The sequence below is a fragment of the Hippoglossus hippoglossus genome, chromosome 19 (genome assembly GCF_009819705.1).
Source record: "Hippoglossus hippoglossus isolate fHipHip1 chromosome 19, fHipHip1.pri, whole genome shotgun sequence".
NCBI lineage: Eukaryota > Metazoa > Chordata > Actinopteri > Pleuronectiformes > Pleuronectidae > Hippoglossus > Hippoglossus hippoglossus.
Genome location: NC_047169.1, coordinates 5,568,703 through 5,587,189, shown reverse-complemented (window position 1 = coordinate 5,587,189; position 18,487 = coordinate 5,568,703). Strand labels below are relative to the sequence as shown.

Sequence of the window (18,487 nt, the reverse complement as noted above, 5' to 3'; positions counted from 1 at the left end):
TAACCATGGATACATTACAAAACGTTATTACGTACCCTGAATGTTGAAAATATGCAAGTAAAGGTCTGAAATTAGATATTTCATTTCTTCTCTTCTCCGCAGTTTGAATCCACTGGAGACGACAGTTCTGTGTCTTTCAGAAATCCCATGTTCACGGTGAGTGCAGAACCACGATAAGCAAAGAGTGAGGAGAAAGTCACAAGGTCTCAGAGGCGATTCACGGCTTTCAGGGATTGTTTTGTACATTATGGAACATGACAGGACATCAGGAACAGATAGAAAGATGCAGTACCTACCCACCTATGTCCTGAATATGCATTGCACTGGCAGTTATATAATATACTGTAATACACTGGAGGTGAGAGTTAATATAGGTGCTCTTTAGTTTCTCCAGTGTTTTGTGCAGGACGTGTGTGAGGCCTTGTTCATTATTGTCTGTAGTTTTCCGTCCTCGTCCTCCACCCACAGACCAGGTCCATACTTGTCATCGCCACTGTTTTTGTTAATCACTGTGATCTCCCAACAGGAACAATCACAAGGGTTCGCTCCTGACTACGACGTTTGACATCACCTCTACACCAGAGATTAGACTGGACCACGTTTCAAGACTGAAACCTCATTGCTGAAATAACTCGATTTGCCAATCCACACATTTCAAACTCTGACAGACCCGGAAAACAACTCAAGATTGTTTGTGAAAGAAAATCTTATTTTGTATCAAATTCAAACTTAACTTTGATTTCAGTGGAGTTATTTGTGTAATAATTACCAATCATAGCCATGATCTTAATGTGACTAATATGAGATTCCTTTATTCCTCCGCCAAGTCCCAACAGACCCCTCATGAAATAAATTCCCTAGATCCAGATTTTGATTTTCTATTTGGATCCGCACAAAAAAATAAATATCAGTCCCCTAAATATGCCAGATTTTTTTCATCAAGATCTTTGAATTATTCTTTGAGAAAGGAAACAAAACAAATTTTTAAACCCTTATCTCGCAGTGTAGTGGATCCGCACCAACATTTAACGGCTTCTTCTTTGAGTCGTGTTCCACATCGAAAACTTAATTTCACGGAAATCAGTTGTGTGTTTTTTGTGTAATCCTGCTGACAAAAAAACAAACGCAGAGGAAAACACGACCTCCTTGGCGAAGGTGATAAAGTGAGCAAAAACTTGTAAATGCTGTTTCTATGATTAAGTTTGTTTTGTATCTTTTTCTACATTTTGATGCTTTAATTTGAATATTAAAGCTGCCACTATCATCACTGTGTGTGTGTGTTTCTGTTGAGTGACAGTATAATGACCGGACTGTAAATGTAATGAGATTTGACTCTAAAGTTCCAGATTTGGTGCCCTTTGGATCAGATTAAGCTCCTGAGGCTTGAACACTTCATTTGATTAAACAAACATCCGAGCTTTCTGTCCTGATGGGATGTCGGGCAGGTGCACACGTATCCCGGGGAGTTGATCTGTCATCACGCGATCCCACCGGTGTAATCCACTGAGAGGACCCTGATCCGCAGCTACTGTATCTGAGCCACTTAGCAAAGGCTTCGTCATCATCCATCTAATCAGACACACTTGAAACAGTGACTAAGCTGCGTCTGAACACATCCGCCGTCCCCTTGAGGAGGGGACAACTAGGCCAGACAGCCAGGAGACAACAGAAAAGAGACGAGGACAGCAAACAAGTGGCGGAGACATGGAAACAACAGATAGAGAGCTGTGACCAGTGTGTTTCTGTGTTCACAGTTTTTATTGCACTCAACAAGGCCTTTCATGACCATCAGCCAGAACATGCACTTCACCATGCCCTGACACACACACACACACACACACACACACACACACACACACACACACACACACACACACACACACACACACACACACACACACACACACCACATGCAGAGGGAGGAGGTGAAGAGGGATGGATGGATTTGAGAGGGGCGGGTCCAGGGGGCGTGCAGCCTGCAGCATGTGTGCTCACCGTGCAGCGTTCAGGGACTGTCAGAAATCACAGGAGTCATCCAACAATGGATTTTACACGATTCTTCAATGACCAGAAAACCATTTGTTCATTGGGAATGCTTCTTTCAAGAATCCTGGACTTTTAATTTGTGGTGAGATGAGTTAGTTTTATTTGGTGAATGAGGAGGAAATATTTGAAATGACATTTATGACGTTTATTTATTTAATAACGTGGCGATATAACTTTTTCTTCATTCGACAACTGGCTAAGACCATTTTCCAACCCTGACTGTTTGCTTCCACAGACGCGTGAACAGTAATAAAGCAATTTCAGTGTAATTTATGAAAAACAGAATATAAAATCTTCACTGCAGATAAACCAGGTAGGATGAACACACATTAAAACAACAACAAAAACACAGAGACTCAATTTAAATATAACAAATCAAATCAGAAAGCACAGTTTGAAACAATTTCAAGCAAAACAAGAAAATAAGCAGAACTAAGGAGGTGAAAAGATAAAAAGAGGCAAAAGGTTTAAATCTGTATGAAAAAGTAGAAATGGGTTGAAACAGAAAAATAATACAAACAAAATAGATAGAAATGTGTATAAAACAATAACTATTAAAATAGAATAAAAGTTCAACGATGGTATGACTTTGTAAAATCGCTTTGTTAAAGGTACTTGTGTAAATAAAAAAAGTCCAGTTTTTATGAGCAGCACTTGAAGGCAGCACGGAGGGAGAGAAAGAGAGAAAGAGGGAGAGAGCTGACTGACAGAGGGGGAAGGGGAGGTTCACTGAGCGATAGATAGATAAATAAATAGATAGATAAATAGATGGACAGATAAAGAGACTGGACTGAGCGGAGGAATAAAAGCTGGAGACAGAGAAAAGAAAAGAGGGAGAGAAAAGAGGAGAGAGAGAGAGAGAGAGAGAGGAGGAGGAGGGTTGAGTGTCTGGTCTGGAGACAACAGAGGGAAACACAAGAGGAGCCTCCACAAGGTGAGGGTGATGATGGTCCTTCTGTGTGTGTGTGTGTGTGTGTGTGTGTGTGTGTGTGTGTGTGTGTGTGTTTGTGTGTGTGTGTGTGTGTGTATTTACTCTCCATCAGCCTTGTGCAGGAATCCACGTGTTTCTCAGGCTTTTTGTTTCCACGTGTGTTGAACCCATGTGGATCACTGACATGTGAATGAAGGTTTGCATGTGACCAACAACAACACAACATCACACTGGGACAGAGGGTGTGTGTGTGTGTGGTCGTGCAGCATCTTACAGACTGTGTGGGTTTAAAGCATCCTTGGATGTTGTAAAGAAAAGGGGGATGTGTGAGTCTGAAGTGAAGCCACATTCGGTTTTATCAAAATAAATCTCGTGGTCATAAAGACAAACTTCTAATGTTTGTTGGACAGAATCCTGGATGTTGAGATTAAACAGAAAATCCTCAATTTGGGATTAGAACAGCAATGATTGGTGGATCAACAGGAAAATAATGGGCAACTATTTTCTCAATTGATTCATTCCTGCAAGTTAAACTAGAATAAATGTGTTATGTCTTTGTTTGTTCATCTGTCTGTTGTTCGCTGGATTACATATAAACTGTAGGATGAGTCGAGCAAGAACCAGACTTGTTCTACTTTGTGCAGAAGTGCACGTGTTTCTCAGGCTTTTTCGTTTCCATGTGACTGTGCTGCATATTAATGACAGATAGAGGAGGAGGATGCATGTGGTCGTGCACCGTCTTCTAGGCCGTATGGGCTCATTAAATGCTTAATAAATGTTGTAAATAAAAGTGATCAGTATGAACACAGCTCAGTGTCTGGTGACCTCAGTGAGCGGTGGGTTCACAGGACAGGCCTGCAGCTCGGTCACGCTTCGCTGCAGGACAGCACAGGCTCTGTTTTATGGCTTCGTGGCTCCGAGGAGGAGCAGCAGAGCCAGTGAAGGTCAGGGTTACGCACCGTAGTTTTAGTAAACACAGACTCGAGGGATAACGTGTGTTTAAACCCAGCCAGAAGACAGAGGGACACTCGAGACTCATTTTTAGTAACATGTTGCTTTAAAGATTGACTTCTGTGAGTCAAACAGATGCACTGATTAGGAAGAGGGCCTTGTTTGTGGGCAGGTGGTTTGTCGTTGGTTCTTGATGCCGTTTGTTTGATGCAAGACGCAAAAAAGACAGCAGAAAGATGCAAAATTACAGCAGAGAGATGCAAAAATGGCTCAAAGAGACACAAAACAACTGCAGAGAGATGCAAAGAGACCAAAGGGATGCAAAGAGACTGGAGGGATGCAAAGAGACCAAAGGGATGCAAAGAGACCACAGAGAGATGCAAAGAGGCCAGAGGGATGCAAAGAGACCAAAGGGATGCAAAGAGACCACACAGAGATGCAAAGAGACCAGAGAGAGATGCAAAGAGACCAGAGAGAGATGCAAAGAGACCACAGAGAGATGCAAAGAGACCAGAGGGATGCAAAGAGACCAGAGAGAGATGCAAAGAGACCAGAGAGAGATGCAAAGAGACCACAGAGAGATGCAAAGAGACCAGAGAGATGCAAAAAAGACTCGAAGAGATGCAGAAATAAACCCAATGAGATGCAAAAAGACCAGAGAAATGAAAAAAGGCTGACCCACAAGAAGGTAAAAACAACTACATGGATGAAACATGACAACACAGAGACGTTAAAAGTCTATAAAGAGATGAAACCCAAAGTCAAAGAGATGTTAAATGACCGTGAAGAAACACAAAACTACATGAATGTGGAACAAAATGTAAAGAAACGACATGAAGACTTGTCTCGTTCAGTCCGGGCGTCTTGCTCTTATCAAGTGGGCGTGTGTTTGTTTGTTTTTTCCTCAGCATCCCGTTGTCTCGTAATCCATCCACCAGCCATGTCCCCTCTTCCTCCCTGTGGCTCGGTGCATTTACTCCGACCACTGTGGCTCGGTGGGAGTTCACATCAGTAAAAGTTTGGCTGTGGACCAGACACGATGGCTCTTTATCAGCCGACATGTCAACGTCCTCCTCTGACCCTCAAACCTGTTTGGCTGCTGAAAATCTTGTGGAGAGACGTCGGGTTTTTGTTTGATAGTTTGATCAAACAGGAACTACTGGATTACAGATTAGCATGAAACTTGGATCAGGCAGGATTTTAATGCAAATCTGGATCAGGGGGTCGTTCCAGGATTTTTTTTTAAGTTTCTTTAACATCGTATGACAGAACGTTTTTTTCAACATTTTCTCAGAGAATAATTCATGGATCTTGATTAAAAAGAAAACATTTTAAGGAGACTGGTATCTAAATAAAAACCTGGATGTAGTGAATTTAAATGTGGTTTCATAAGGGGACTGTCGGAGGTATGAGCCATTCTAGTTTTAATCTGACTTTTTGTTGAGCAAAACAAGGCTTTTAAAGACCAAATCATCCTATTTGAAATGCAGACGTGCTGTTGTTTATAATTCTCACAGGGAAGAGAAAGCATTTGATTTTTGGATTGAGGGACATAAATCTTTTGTGGAGTTGCTACAGGATTAGATTGTAATTCTGCGGCAAAATGTACAGCAGGCAACTTTTTTTAATTTTTTTCCCATGCGGATATTGGAATGAAATTTGTCATATCCAAACATGTCAGATCAGCCATGTGGGTGGCATCATTGGTGGTGGGTGGACACACAACACACACACACACACACACACACACACACACCCGCAGAGTGGTGGGCAGATGGCGTCAGCAGCGTGATGGCGACCTCACCCCTCTCAGTCTCCCCCTCGGGACCCGTCCAACAGCAAATGAGTCTGGTAAACAGGTGCAGTGTGTGTGTGTCTGTGTGTGTGTAGCGTGTGTAGCGTGTGTAGCATGGACAGCGACATAAGGTTCGTGTATAAGGTCCCGTGCTTGTCTGTAGCGTGTGTCAGTGCCTGGTTTAGGATGAATAATTTTGTCACGATCCTCAGGTATTGGGAGGATAAACGACGAAGAGGCAGAGAGACGTCACATGTTACTATAAAGGGGCTGAAGGGAAAAGATTCGGAAAACGTCCGGAACAACTGACTCGGACATTCACGTTCTCACACACAGCTTCTCTGGAAAAGAAAATACCCGAACTTCAGTGCTAAAAACAGAGGACACATCTTCCCCCGACAGTTAGAAAGTTTAATTACCTTAATTCATTTTATGATATAGAGAAAAATCTGCTAATCATCACGTCAGAGAAGCTGGAACCTTCACATATTTAAATGTCTTTATAGATTACTTAACACGATAAATCAGTTATTAAAATTGTTCCTAATTGATTTTCTACAAACCATCTAATCATTTAATTGCTTCGGGCTTCATGGAGTTCTTCTTGCTAAAAAATATCAGTCTGTTCGTTTATAGAGGCGACGCTGAAAAGACCCGAGCTACTTCTTCAGCTCCGCTCCATCCTCACTGCTCTTCAGCCTCTCTTCTAATCCACCAGTTCTTTCTTATCGGCACCATTGTGTTCACTGAAATCCTCTGTGATGCACACAGCAGCGAGAAAGGCCGTCTTAAATCAAGGGAGCCGCATAATACCACCATATGGCCAGTGGGAACCTCAAGTATTTAGACCAAAGAGTCGTTGAGTGAGAGCGAGAGAGAGGGAGGGGGGGGGGACCCAGAAGGATGTTTAATCTGCGCTCAGCCTCTTGTGATTAGAGAGAGTGAGTCGGATGGAGGGCAGAGGAGATGGAGGGAAAGGTCAGGAACTTGGGCCAAGTGTGCAGAGAAGACCGCGGTTGGATGACGGCAGGGAAACACACGCCGGAGGTCATGGTGGTCATGTGATGCTCCGAAAATAAAACAGACTTTCCCTTGAACACCAGAAAATGTTGTTTATTCTCTCCCCAACATATATAGAGGCTATATATTAATTCAGTTTTATAGTAGAGATGTTCCGATAACCAGATTTTGTGTATTGGCCATTACAGACGTAATGGCCAATGCTGTTCTAACAGTTACTGGCTCAGAATTGAAACGCAAATACACTCAGAAATAAAAAACATAGAACTTCTTTTATGATCTAGTCAACAAGAAAAGAACCGAAATGATTAAACGCCCCTCGAAACTGAAGACTTGCATATAATACACGTCGCTGCTTTACTTGTGCGGCTTTCCTGCATGAAATATTTCCGAAGTGTAACGCTACAAAATCGGAAATGACTTCTTCTTTGCTGCTCTAAAAATGGGGACGATACAGTGCAGCTGCTGTTTTGGAGCGAGCGGCGGAGTAGAAGTGATTTCCGGGAAAAGAAATGTGCAGTTTTATCTGGATCAAACTAATCTACTTTAAAGACATGATATGGGATTGGTACGTAGATTTTAAAGTAACTTTCCTTTGCTGATAATCTGTTTGTCCACTAAGGTTCATGGTTGTTCCACTGACAGAGAAACAAACGTGTAGATATTAGCCGCTCGGCTCGTTCAGTTATAAACCAGCTCGGCAGAGTGTGTGTGTCTGATAATGTGCAGAATGGATTTTTTTTTTTTACACCCTGATGGCGGGGAAGCATTAGATGGAATCAATCTGGGGGAATTATGATCAATGCCCGATTGAGGGTCGCTCACAGGGAGAGGTCAAAGGTCATGACACGCTCCAGTGATCACACAGAGACAAGATGTGTGATTACAAATCACTGGTGTCGCTGGTGTCGTCTGTCATAATGTGTGTATTTACTGAGGTGCAGCAGAAAAACACACAAAACCTCCTTTTTTGGAACTAGCTGTTTCTCGTTTGTTTTAAGTCTTCATGCTAAGCTAAGCTAACTGGTTGCTGGGTCCAGGTTAGGGGTTTGTTGGCTGCATTTGAGCGAGGGCTTCTAAATGGGACCTAATCCCACCTCTGTCTTCAAATGCAGCTTCTCAGGGATACAGCCCCTGATTTTAGACACAGCTATAGATTGTAGGTAAAGATGGATGACATGATAATTGACTTCATGGATGTTTTGTCAATTTAACAGGCAGCCTGAGCTCTTTTTGACTACAACCATGGAGACGATGAGCCTGGACTGTTTTTGGAAATTGGTTTATATTGATATAATTTTATTGTTGGCGAGAGTTGATTGAAGAGCTTTCCTCTGTGAAGCTTTGCAATGAAGGTCTAGATACAGACCAACGCATCACTGAAGTAAAAACAACGCCCCCCCCCCCCCCGACTGTTCTGTTTAACTAATGCTGGAGTGTTCTGGACCTTTGACTGGATTTAATCGTGGATTTCAAACAACCTTAATCCGGCTCTGCTCCGTGTACCTCGATAGAGTTAATGCTGTTTTGCTGGTTGAAATTGGATGTGATGAATAACTGCTCTCATGAATGCCCCTCAGCCTGCACATGAGTGTGCACGATCAAGCCCACACATGCACACACACACACATATGCGCTGCTGTAAGTTCAACTGGCATCTTATCGCTGCGACCCTCCCACAGATGTGTGTTGGTGCTGGGGTCTCGGCCCCCCCGAGCCACCTACACAGCCACTCGTTCCAGTCGCTGGTTCAAGGTTAAAGCAGGTATAAAGCAAGCGGGCATGTGCAGCTGTTAATTAAGAATGTGGATGATGATCTAACCAGTGCACCCAGCGACTTTCTACTGGCAGACGTGCAGGAAAACCCACAGTAGTTGGACAGTTATAATATCAGATTCTGCGTTTTGCTTTTAAATTCTTATTCATAGACTCACAATGATGTAATGCTGTGAGTTAGTGTAAATGATGTGAAGCCACATGCTTCAATGTGACACAACAACAGCGCGATAATGAAATGCATCATCAGCGAGACTCTTGAGTTGTACACAAAAGGAAGCCATTACTACCGCTATGACGTTGCCATGGTGACAGCCGATCTGAAGGATGCTATAGGAGAAGAGTGGTCCGTCTCCGTCTCCTCTCGTCTGACTGCCGCTCGGTATGAAGTGAAATTAACGCTGCGAGACTCAGTAATGAGAGCAGCTATTAATTATTCTATCAGCGCAGTAATGGGTTGATTCATCACTGTCAGGTTGTGGCTGGTCGGATGCTCTTTTTGAAAATGTATTTACATTTTATATTAATTTGGAAGAAGGAATGATTAAAGGAGATGGATGATGTTTTTTTTCCTCACCTCTAGTTTGTCGTAAAGGTTTTTTCTCTTTAGTAGCATCACTAGAGATCAGATTTTTGCTTCTATCGTCTTTCCACTTTGTATCTTTTTTTAAATATCTGCAGAAATATGTGTCTCAGATTTAATCCCACAGTACATTACAAATAAAAAGAACCATAGACTCTTGTTCTTTGCAAAACAAAACATATTCCTGAGGGTAAAATCTAAATTCCAAGCCTCTTCCCTAATGTGGGTGTTTTTTTTTTCTATCCCCAGTTGTGCTGGTGATTTTCCTCGGAGGCCAACGAGAAGAGAAGAGAGTTAAAGAGGCCTCGCCTGCTTTGTTTTTCCTCCCCCCCCCCTGTTCTCCCCCCTCTGCACCCTCCTCTGAATGATTGAAGCCATGCCCATCGTGTCTACAAGCACAGGTACAGCCTCACATACGCTCAAACTACTTCTTCATTCTCTCTGATGCTTTATACTCACTTATAAATCATGCACATCCTATAGCATCAAACAAAACATCACTGGAGTTTAGATAATATTTCAAGAATGTTGCTATTCCTGTTCCTAAATGGTGTCACAGCCAAAACCTGAGGTAAATTTCTTTTCTTTTCTTGCATAAGCAGTATATCAATATATATAGAACGTTTGTTAGATTACTATTGAGGAAAATTATATTGCGATAACTGCTTTCGTTTTATCGCCCTGCTTTAATCCGTTGTGGCTCGCTGCATCTTTTTTATTACTGCATTTGTAATAATCAAAAAGCTTCTTGTCAGTATCAAGTGCAGCCCCTATTTTGAGTCCTTGAACACAACACACGACTCCTGGTTTCTATGATTGACTGCAGGGCTGCATGAGACCCTGGCCCTGCTCACCTCTCAGCTCCACCCGGGTGCCAAACACAAAGAGGACCTCGTCTTCCTCAAAGACGTCTTCAGTGAGAAAAGCCTCGGTTACCTCATGACGGTAAAGCTGATATACTCTATCGGAGGAAATGGGACTTTTGACATATGTGGTGTTTGTGATTTCTTGTGCAACAAAGAAACTAGAGCAGCAACAGTATCAGAACGTTCTACCCGAACTTAAAGTAGGTTTTTTATAGAGTAAATTAACCATAATAAACATAAATGTAACTTAATGTGCACTTAATAAGGAAAATACTGGACGTTGCTGATGTTTGTTGCTCCGTCACAGATCCATGAAAAACTGAAGCTGTACGAGAAACAGAACCCCACTCCAGTCCTGCACAGCGCCTCCTGTCTGGCAGAGGACGTAGGTGCAATCTGAACCAAATCTGAATATCGAATACTATTGTGATTTAATACTAATACACATTTCTAAAGTAACTCATTATGAGATGTGGGACTTTGTTTTAAAATGTCAGTGATTCTCCTCATCATCAGCTGGCTGAGGAGCTCCAGAACGGCCCCCTGGAGGAAGACGAGAGGGAGCTGCTTCTCCTGCTGAGCACGCCTCACCTCAAGGTACCGACAGTTTCTATTTCAGCCCAGACTCTCGTTCCCTCTGGGGCTCGATTTCTTGAATGCCAATCCCCTCTCAAACCCGTCACCCTGAGTTGCCCCTGACTTTGCTCTAAGTTGATCGTCTATTACATAACAGCAGCATCGGATCTGTCTGAGCCTCCTGCCCCAACACGTCCTAACTGCACTTGTCATGTGATTATGTTCAAGTTGTTGGGTTTCTGGGCAGTGAGGAGAAGTGACGGCTCTGAAATCTGAACACTCATTTGTAGAAGTAGCCAGTGAAGATGTTATTCCTCCTTTTTTGAATTGTTTGTGAGTTTTTCTTAAGTTTATCGTGTTTTCTCTCTTTCTTTATAAGCATCGTCATTCAGGCTTTTTTTTAAATCTTTGCATGTGGCTGCATTGTTCATGCAGGCCGTGCTGTCAGCTCACGACACGGTGGCCCAGAAGAACTTTGACCCGGTGCTGCCGCCGCTGCCGGAGGATCTGGATGACGACCTGGACGAGGAGTCGGTGAAGATCGTCCGGCTGGTGAAGAACAAGGAGCCTCTGGTGAGAGTCTCCTCAGATCTGAAGACATGACAACACAACACCTTTTATAGATTTGTGGTGTCAGAGACTTAACAGCAACAAACATACATAATGAAGGATTTAACCACAGAATTATATAGACGAGTATCAAAAACTCCACTCGCACAAGAGTTTGTGTATTTACTCTTAACAGGATATTGACTCTTCCAGCCACCTTCCTCTGGCCTGTCCGAGGACTGTGTCGGCGCAGTGGACTGAAGATTAGATCTGTGTTTGGAAATCTGATTTGTCCTCTTTTCTACCAGGGAGCGACGATTCGGAGAGACGATGCGACGGGCGCCGTGATCGTGGCCAGAATCCTGAGGGGAGGAGCAGCCGACCGCAGCGGTGAGACGACCAACGGCGTCAAATATCACAACTCAAGTGTCAGATGTGTTCTTCCTTTGTTGTCTCTGAATAAAAATGTGAACAAGGGCCTGACTGCAGCAGCAAAGTGCCAGAAAATAATCGGACTCCTGCTGTACGTGTGAAACTCTTTATCACCACTGATACCCTGACAGAGAAGTGGGGGGGATTACGTTGTGTAACCACATGAACTGTCAAAAGAGATCAAATCCCTGAGATTAGAACCACGAGATTGCATATTTTGAGATTACAAACAGGAGTTGCTCCTGCTTGTTGCCATGGAGATGCTATTAATTTTATACCAACTGAATATTTGTCCTTTTTTGTTCATATCTAAGCCTCAACTTTAAAAATAATTCTAATAAACACACTGGGATTCTCCTTTTGTTTGGTGGTTGTGTGTCGTGTGTGTGTTTCCAGGTCTCGTGCATGTCGGGGATGAGCTTCGCGAGGTCAACGGGAACCTGATAACCCACAAGAGGCCGGATGAAATAAGTCAGATTCTGGTAAAAGATCAAAATACACTTTTCCCCGTAGCGTCGTACTAGTTCAGACTCTGATGATTCCTGTGGATGACGGAGCTGCTGTGATGTTTTTCACCAGTCGCAGTCACAAGGCTCCATCACGCTCAAAATCATCCCGGCTGTTGCAGAGGAAGACATACTGAGGGAAAGCAGGGTGAGGACTTTCTGACTCAATTTACTCAAGCTGGTTTGTTCAGTAACTTTAACTCCTCCACCAAAAACTGGGAAAATGTCAAATTTCTATGACCCCTCAATCGTTGTGAACACGATATCTCAAGAACGACTGGAGGGAATTAGTTCAAATTCAGGTCAAATGTTCACTTAGACTCACGTATTAACTGATTAGATTTCAGAGGTCAAAGGTCACAGTGACCTCATATGATTCTGGAAAAACCTTTAGACTAAAACTGAACTGGTTGGTGGAGGCATACGACTGCATTGTGGTGTTTCTAGCCATCAATTACTGCCTGCATGTTCTAAATCAGAAGATGTGCCCCCCTCGTTTGCGTTCAGTAGAAGATTGCAGTCAGCAGTCAGTTAGCTTAGCATCAACAGCTAGCCTGGCACTGTCAAACAAAGCATCATCTGTGAAACTCACTAACACATAATATCTTTCTATGGGAACTCAATAGCTTTTATTTAACGATAGATGATGATGCTTTACCTCCTCTTGTTATACAAAAATGCAGCAAAATATCCTATTAAAGAAGTAATTTGGCTTGGTTAATGACATATACTACAGCCAGCCACCAGGGGGCAATTAAGATGATTTGGCTTCACTTTTGAGGAGCTGTCATGGCGTTAAAAGTAAAAAATGTCCCACTACTCCTGCAGGTCTACCTCCGGGCTTTGTTTGACTACACTCCCTTCGAGGACAGGGCCACACCGTGTCAAGAGGCAGGACTTCCTTTTCAGAGGGGAGACATTCTTCAGGTGGTGAGCCACGAGGACGCCACCTGGTGGCAGGCCAAGAGAGTGGGCGACTGTAACCTGCGTGCCGCCCTCATCCCCTCCACACAGTTCCAGGAGAGGTAGCCTTCGTCAAATCATCCATCAAATAAATAACTTCTCACCTTTTAACGGATCAATAATGAATCTTTTTATTTTCTTCTTCTCAGGCGTCTCAGATACAGAATGAAAATGGGTTCCTTTCCGTCTCCTGTGTCCCTGAAACCTTCGACATGTGAGCCTTGCTTCCCCCCTTTAATCACGATGAACTCCTCTAACCTTATATGTAGGAGAAGCTTAGATCCACAGATACAGCTCGTAATGCAGGTCACATCTAATCTAAGTAAGGAGACACAGAAAGAGAGATTATGTACGAGAACAGGGGATCTGAGGTTAATCTAAAAAATAAAAAACGAATCCATCGTTTCAATCCTTAATCCAATTTTTAAAAAAGTAAAATGAAACAAAGTGGTCTGAAAAACGACGGACGGTGGTAACGTCCAAGTTCTTTCCTTGTGTCTCTAACTTTCACAAACTAAAGCTCTCATCTCAGGTGAATGCAAAACATTTCTTTAGTGCAATGGCCTTTATCTTGTATAGACTTTCTTCAATTAACATACAAGTAACCTTCGATAAGTTTGTAAGGGATTTCAAAGTACAGATGAAAATCAGATGTGACATTTGGAAAGTTTTATAATCAAATTTGAGACTGTGCACTTCATAACCATGAGAACTAAGAACTCAGAACAGTGGCTGTAATGTTCTGTAACACAGTGACTCTGTGTGTTATCCCTCGCATTGCTGCCCTCAGATGATCGTACTGAGAGAGGTACGTGAACGAGACGTCAGTGGTCCGACCGCATCGCTGTTCTCAGACATGAAAAGGACATTCTTCTGCTGTTTTCTCACATGGGCTCACTTGGACATTTTCAGGACATTTGACAAAGTGGCTGTTAGGAAAGGTTCCCTGAAAATATCTGGAGCAAATGACTCGGAAATTTGCGTTCTCCTGTAAGGCCGCTACATAAATTATTAGGAAAATGTTCTTGAGCTCAGTGCATGTGTGAAAGCAGCTGAAGACAGAGGACACATCTTCCCCCCCGACAGTAAAAACAAATCTGCAAATCGTCACATTAGAGAAACTGGAACCGTCACACATTTAACTTGTTCAGTTCATGTCTGAAAGTAGCTCATGTTTTTGTGGATGAATTTTCCCAAACTTATCGATTCTTGTGAACTTTATTTTGTCGCTGTACTTTGCCTGTTTTGTTGCCTTCAACAACTCCCCCCCCCCCCCCCCATCTTGTCAATCTGAGTCCTAACCTGCTGTGTCCTGACATGAAAGTTCCCTCCACGTGGAGCTGTCCCTCCCCGCTCTTACCCTGTCTTCTCTTCCTGCTTGCCGTCCCACAGAAGACTGTGGCAGTGAGGGTTCTCTGAATGGAAAGGACATAGGTGAGGAGGCCCAATCAGTGAGTTTCTACTGATCACTGCCGCATCGCATCTCTGCCAAATCTGTGTGTGCTAACCCATCCCTTCTTTTAGAAGCTGCCAACCATTCCTGAGGTGTTGTTGTTGTTGTCCTTCGCTTTGTGTTTGGTTTTGATTTTTGAGAGTCAGGGGTCAAAAGAAACTTCCAACGTGACAAGAAAGTTTGTTCACCACAGCTGATCTGATCCACGGTCGTCCTCTCAGCCCAGTTCCAATCTCAGCAGTTTGTTAATCATCAGGCTTAAAGTGACCGCTGCCACAGCCAGTCTGACCTTCACCTCATCTTTGCATCATTTTTCAATCGTGCAGATTTAATCTGATGCACAGCTTCACTTCAGATGTGTTTTTCTGAATATTGTTCATTTCAGTTTGTTTATGTTTCAAATGGTTGCGTTCAGTGGCAGGTCCAGGATCAGGGGCCATAAAGAGGCTACAGAGGGGACAGTTATATGTCCAACATCCATGCACAGTTACTTATTCAGTAAGGTGCACATTTAACTCATTCCTTGTTCAATGTTAATGCTACAGCTTTGAGCAAAGCCGTGGTTGTATACCTCCACCAAACAGTAAATCATTTATCAGCTGTAATTAAGACAACTTCATCAATTTTACAACACATGCGTTGCAAAACACACCTGCAAATACAGAAACACGCTGCAAATTGTGAAAACAACAACAGAAATGTCTCCAGGGGACCGAAAACAGTGATGCACCTGGCTGTAGTTCAATGCTTTGTGAAGTTCCTTCAGACTGCAATAACTTTACAAAGTTGTTTTCTTAATTTGCAGTGCGTTGAGCTCTCTCGTACTATTTTCACTAAGAAGCTCAACAGACACTTGTGGCAGCGACTTTTCGTGCACGACGCTAAAACCACCGAAGCTCCTCACAGTGTCATCTCATTTATCTCATTGTGCTCCACACGCTCTTCCTCACGCTACGTGCTCAAGGTGCTTGGCTTGTGTTTGGTGAAGAGTCGGATGCAGCATGCATGGCTTCACGTCGTCTTTACAGAGGCTGGTTGAATAAATGGTCTAATGATGAAAGCTGTAGTTTCTCCCAAGAGTAAGGCAGCCCCTCCCTTCTGTGGCCATGCTTTCTCATGGGATTTTTACTCAGGTACTCTTACTGATTTCTTCTGGTGGTGTTCAGTTGCTGTGTTGTGTTATCTATGGCTCAGGATTTGAATTTTTAATCAGGGAGTGTGACATGTTTCTTGAATTATGTTTCTCAATGTAAAGTTGTCTTAGTGTCAGTGTGACGTTTTAGACGAGCGTGTGTCCAGATGTTTGTCCATCTCACCTCTGTGCGTGTTTGACCACAGCCAGTCTGCGCAGGAGCCTCCGCCTCCGGAAAGAGCGTCATGGATCAGCCAGTGAAGCTCACACTCCAGATGCCAATCACACCGATTTCCTGATTTATGAAGAAGTGACACAATACCTGCCCCGCCCCGGTGACAGGCCGCGCCTTATAGTACTGATAGGTGGGTCTGCTGATGGGGGGGGGGGGGGCTCGGTTACATTGTTATCAAAGGAGAAAAAATGAAAAGCCCAAAGTAAACACAGAAAACACGGCTCCTGATAGTCTGAGGAAAGTGATGTTTTCTGAACCTTAAACTTTTCAAGTAATAACACAAATTAAAATTTTGAAGCATAATGTTTCTCCTTTAAAGTTAGACCAGACATGACGGTTAAGTGATATATTGTTAATATGCTTGTATGTATATTCCTGGCACGTGACCAGACTATACAAGTCTCTCCTGTTACTTGTCTGCTCACAGGTTCCCTGGGAGCTCGGATCTCCGAACTCAAGCAGAAGGTGATAGCTGAGAACCCTCGACGCTACGGTTTGGCCGTGCCTCGTGAGTATAAATGCATGGATCATGAAATCATCACGATTCACACGTTACTTAATCATGTGCACTCAAACACACACGTTGAGTAATCCTCTCCCCCCCCACACTGTTCTCCTGCCGCCTGTGTTCCAACACGAGACACCACTCGAGCCAGGAAGGGTCACGAGAGAGAAGGACTGGAGTACCACTTCATTTCTAAAGCAGCGTTCGAGGCCGACATCCAGAACGGCAAGTAAGTATCAGACACTGAATTTAAAAAAAATCTTGTAAATAAAGCAAATAAACCAAATGGTTTGTTTTTATATTTAACAATTAAGCCGCTCAAGCAGAAACTGATTAACTGATGCAGGATTTGTAATTACTTGCTGTTACCAGATTGCTCTTTGTTTTCTTTCTTTCTAATTCATGTTTCTGCAGGTTTATTGAATACGGGGAGTACAAAGATAATTTGTACGGCACCAGTTTGGAGTCCATCCATAGAGTTTTGGATCAAAACAAAGTCTGTCTGGTGGACGTGCAACCAGAGGTCAGTCCCAACGTTCTACACTCAAACAGCTGCAGTTTTTAAGACTTGTTTCGGTGACTTGTACTGGAGAGAGAATATATACATAGAATGTGGAGTATAGTGTCTCATCCCCTCATTTGTCAGGATCATAGATGGTCACATACACTGAGTTTACAGCAGCTCATTGTATCTGTCTCTATTAAAAAGATGTCACACTGTCAGTCTTTTCTTCCGCACCTCTGGTTTGAATCAGACTGAAAATAAAGATGGACGGACATGACAGCTCCTCAAAAGTGAAGTCAAAGCATAAACCCGGCTTCCTGCATGTTAGCAGATTGGACATGGAGCAAACTAGAAAGTCAAAAGTAAATGCCAGTGCTGTGGGGGGTGAAACATCATGATTGACAGCTGAAACTGACTTTCGATTGGTCGAGCGAGTTTATCAGCGGGACCTTGATACCACAGCTGCTTCCTATGATGGCTACAGCGCAAACTCCGCCTCCAAATGCGAATCTGGGATATTATGGCTTAATTTCTAGATAGTGGGAGGAAGAGGAGACGTGTTCATGTTTATATTGTCTATGGTTTGAATGCACAGCCAATGTTTAAAGATTTTGTTAACTATGGTTTTACAAGCTGAGAGTAAACCGAAAACAAAACTTTTAAACTGTACAGTAGATGTTGCCTCTTGTTTTGTTAGTATCTCATATTCTGCTAAAATCAATGGGTGTTTTTTTCCTCCCTCACATTCAGGCACTGAAGACTCTCCGTGCTGCTGACTTCAAACCGTACGTCATCTTTGTGCGACCTCGCGTCCAAGAGAGTCAAAGGAAACCGCTCGGCTCCTGTTCCTCTCTCAGCTTAGGCGTCACGGTGAGTCACATAAAACTGCTCACAGAACACTTGTATACCTAGACTGCAGCCTTACATGAAAGAATATGCTCTGAAGAGTGCGGTATCATTTTAAAAGCTGCCCTGAATCCACGTCTCTCTCCTCTTGCTGAGTAGGAGGACGATATACAGGAAATAAAGCAGTCGGCGGAGGAGATGGAAGAGAGCTACGGCCATTGGATGGACTATGTTTTGGTGAAAGAGGACCCAGTCAGTGCCTTAGCAGAGCTCCAGGCCGTACTGGAGAGGGTGCAGATGGAGCCTCAGTGGGTGCCTGTGTCCTGGGTCAGGAGCTAGTCTGCTCAGCTACGGTCGGCTGCTTCATATTCAAACCGTGAAACACTGCGAGGACGGAAAACTGCCTGAGGAGGCTCCGAGAGCTGGAGTGATCCAGTGTTTGCTGCCATAACCATTCCACAGATACAGGTTAATGAGCTGAGTCATAACCGAACACCAGCGATCACTGAAAGCTGTTTTCTTTCATCAGTATGAACATCTTGTGGCTCTGATTAGATTGATCACTGCAGGTAATGACACAGGTACAGTGCAGGTGAACATACTGTATATCTATGTTGTACAGTGGCAGTAGAACAGCTCCGACAGGCAGGAAGTACATGCATGCAGGAAAAAGTTCCTAAAGCAAGAATCTGCTGTTGTGTGTTCAAGACAAAAAACGTCTATTGTAGCAGCTATAATGTGAAGTGCCATATTGAACACGGTGAACTGTGCTGTTACCTGATGTGACTGAATTAAACAAGAAGTGTGTTGAACATGT

The 18,487-nt window shown here is 43.3% G+C and overlaps 2 protein-coding genes across 4 annotated transcripts in view; both read left to right on the top strand.

Moving 5' to 3' along the window:
* The window catches only part of lrp2b (low density lipoprotein receptor-related protein 2b), a 32,722-nt gene extending 31,101 nt beyond the window's left edge, over positions 1–1,621 (top strand). Inside the window, exons 80-81 of the mRNA XM_034569732.1 lie at positions 103–156; positions 527–1,621. Coding sequence (XP_034425623.1) covers positions 103–156; positions 527–565 — 93 coding nt within the window. The 3' untranslated portion in view covers positions 566–1,621. The remainder of the gene's footprint in view (positions 1–102; positions 157–526) is intronic.
* Positions 1,622–2,714: 1,093 nt separating this feature from the next.
* On the top strand, positions 2,715–18,486 carry LOC117752440 (MAGUK p55 subfamily member 3-like). Of its 3 annotated transcripts, XM_034569733.1 has the most exons (20): positions 2,722–2,980; positions 9,352–9,503; positions 9,929–10,047; positions 10,276–10,353; positions 10,485–10,565; positions 10,980–11,117; positions 11,402–11,483; positions 11,922–12,007; positions 12,105–12,179; positions 12,860–13,056; positions 13,144–13,208; positions 13,785–13,802; positions 14,387–14,428; positions 15,515–15,580; positions 15,786–15,944; positions 16,242–16,322; positions 16,455–16,548; positions 16,734–16,842; positions 17,575–17,694; positions 17,833–18,486. In XM_034569733.1, the coding sequence occupies exons 2-20, from the start codon at positions 9,467–9,469 to the stop codon at positions 18,007–18,009; spliced, it is 1,824 nt and encodes a 607-aa protein (XP_034425624.1). In that variant the 5' UTR covers positions 2,722–2,980; positions 9,352–9,466; the 3' UTR covers positions 18,010–18,486. The 3 variants fall into 3 exon arrangements, with proteins under 3 accessions (XP_034425625.1, XP_034425624.1, XP_034425626.1); XM_034569734.1 differs by lacking the exon at positions 15,515–15,580 and having other exon boundaries at positions 2,715–2,980; XM_034569735.1 differs by lacking the exons at positions 14,387–14,428; positions 15,515–15,580.
* Position 18,487: the final 1 nt, after the last annotated feature.

Excerpts from the sequence above, each read along its gene's own strand:
- LOC117752440 (XM_034569733.1), top strand. The coding sequence starts at position 9,467 with ATGATTGAAGCCATGCCCATCGTGTCTACAAGCACAG. Across the intron at positions 16,323-16,454 it reads CTACGGTTTGGCCGTGCCTC|ACACCACTCGAGCCAGGAAG; the intron begins GTGAGTATAAAT and ends TTCCAACACGAG. Across the intron at positions 17,695-17,832 it reads CTCTCAGCTTAGGCGTCACG|GACGATATACAGGAAATAAA; the intron begins GTGAGTCACATA and ends GCTGAGTAGGAG.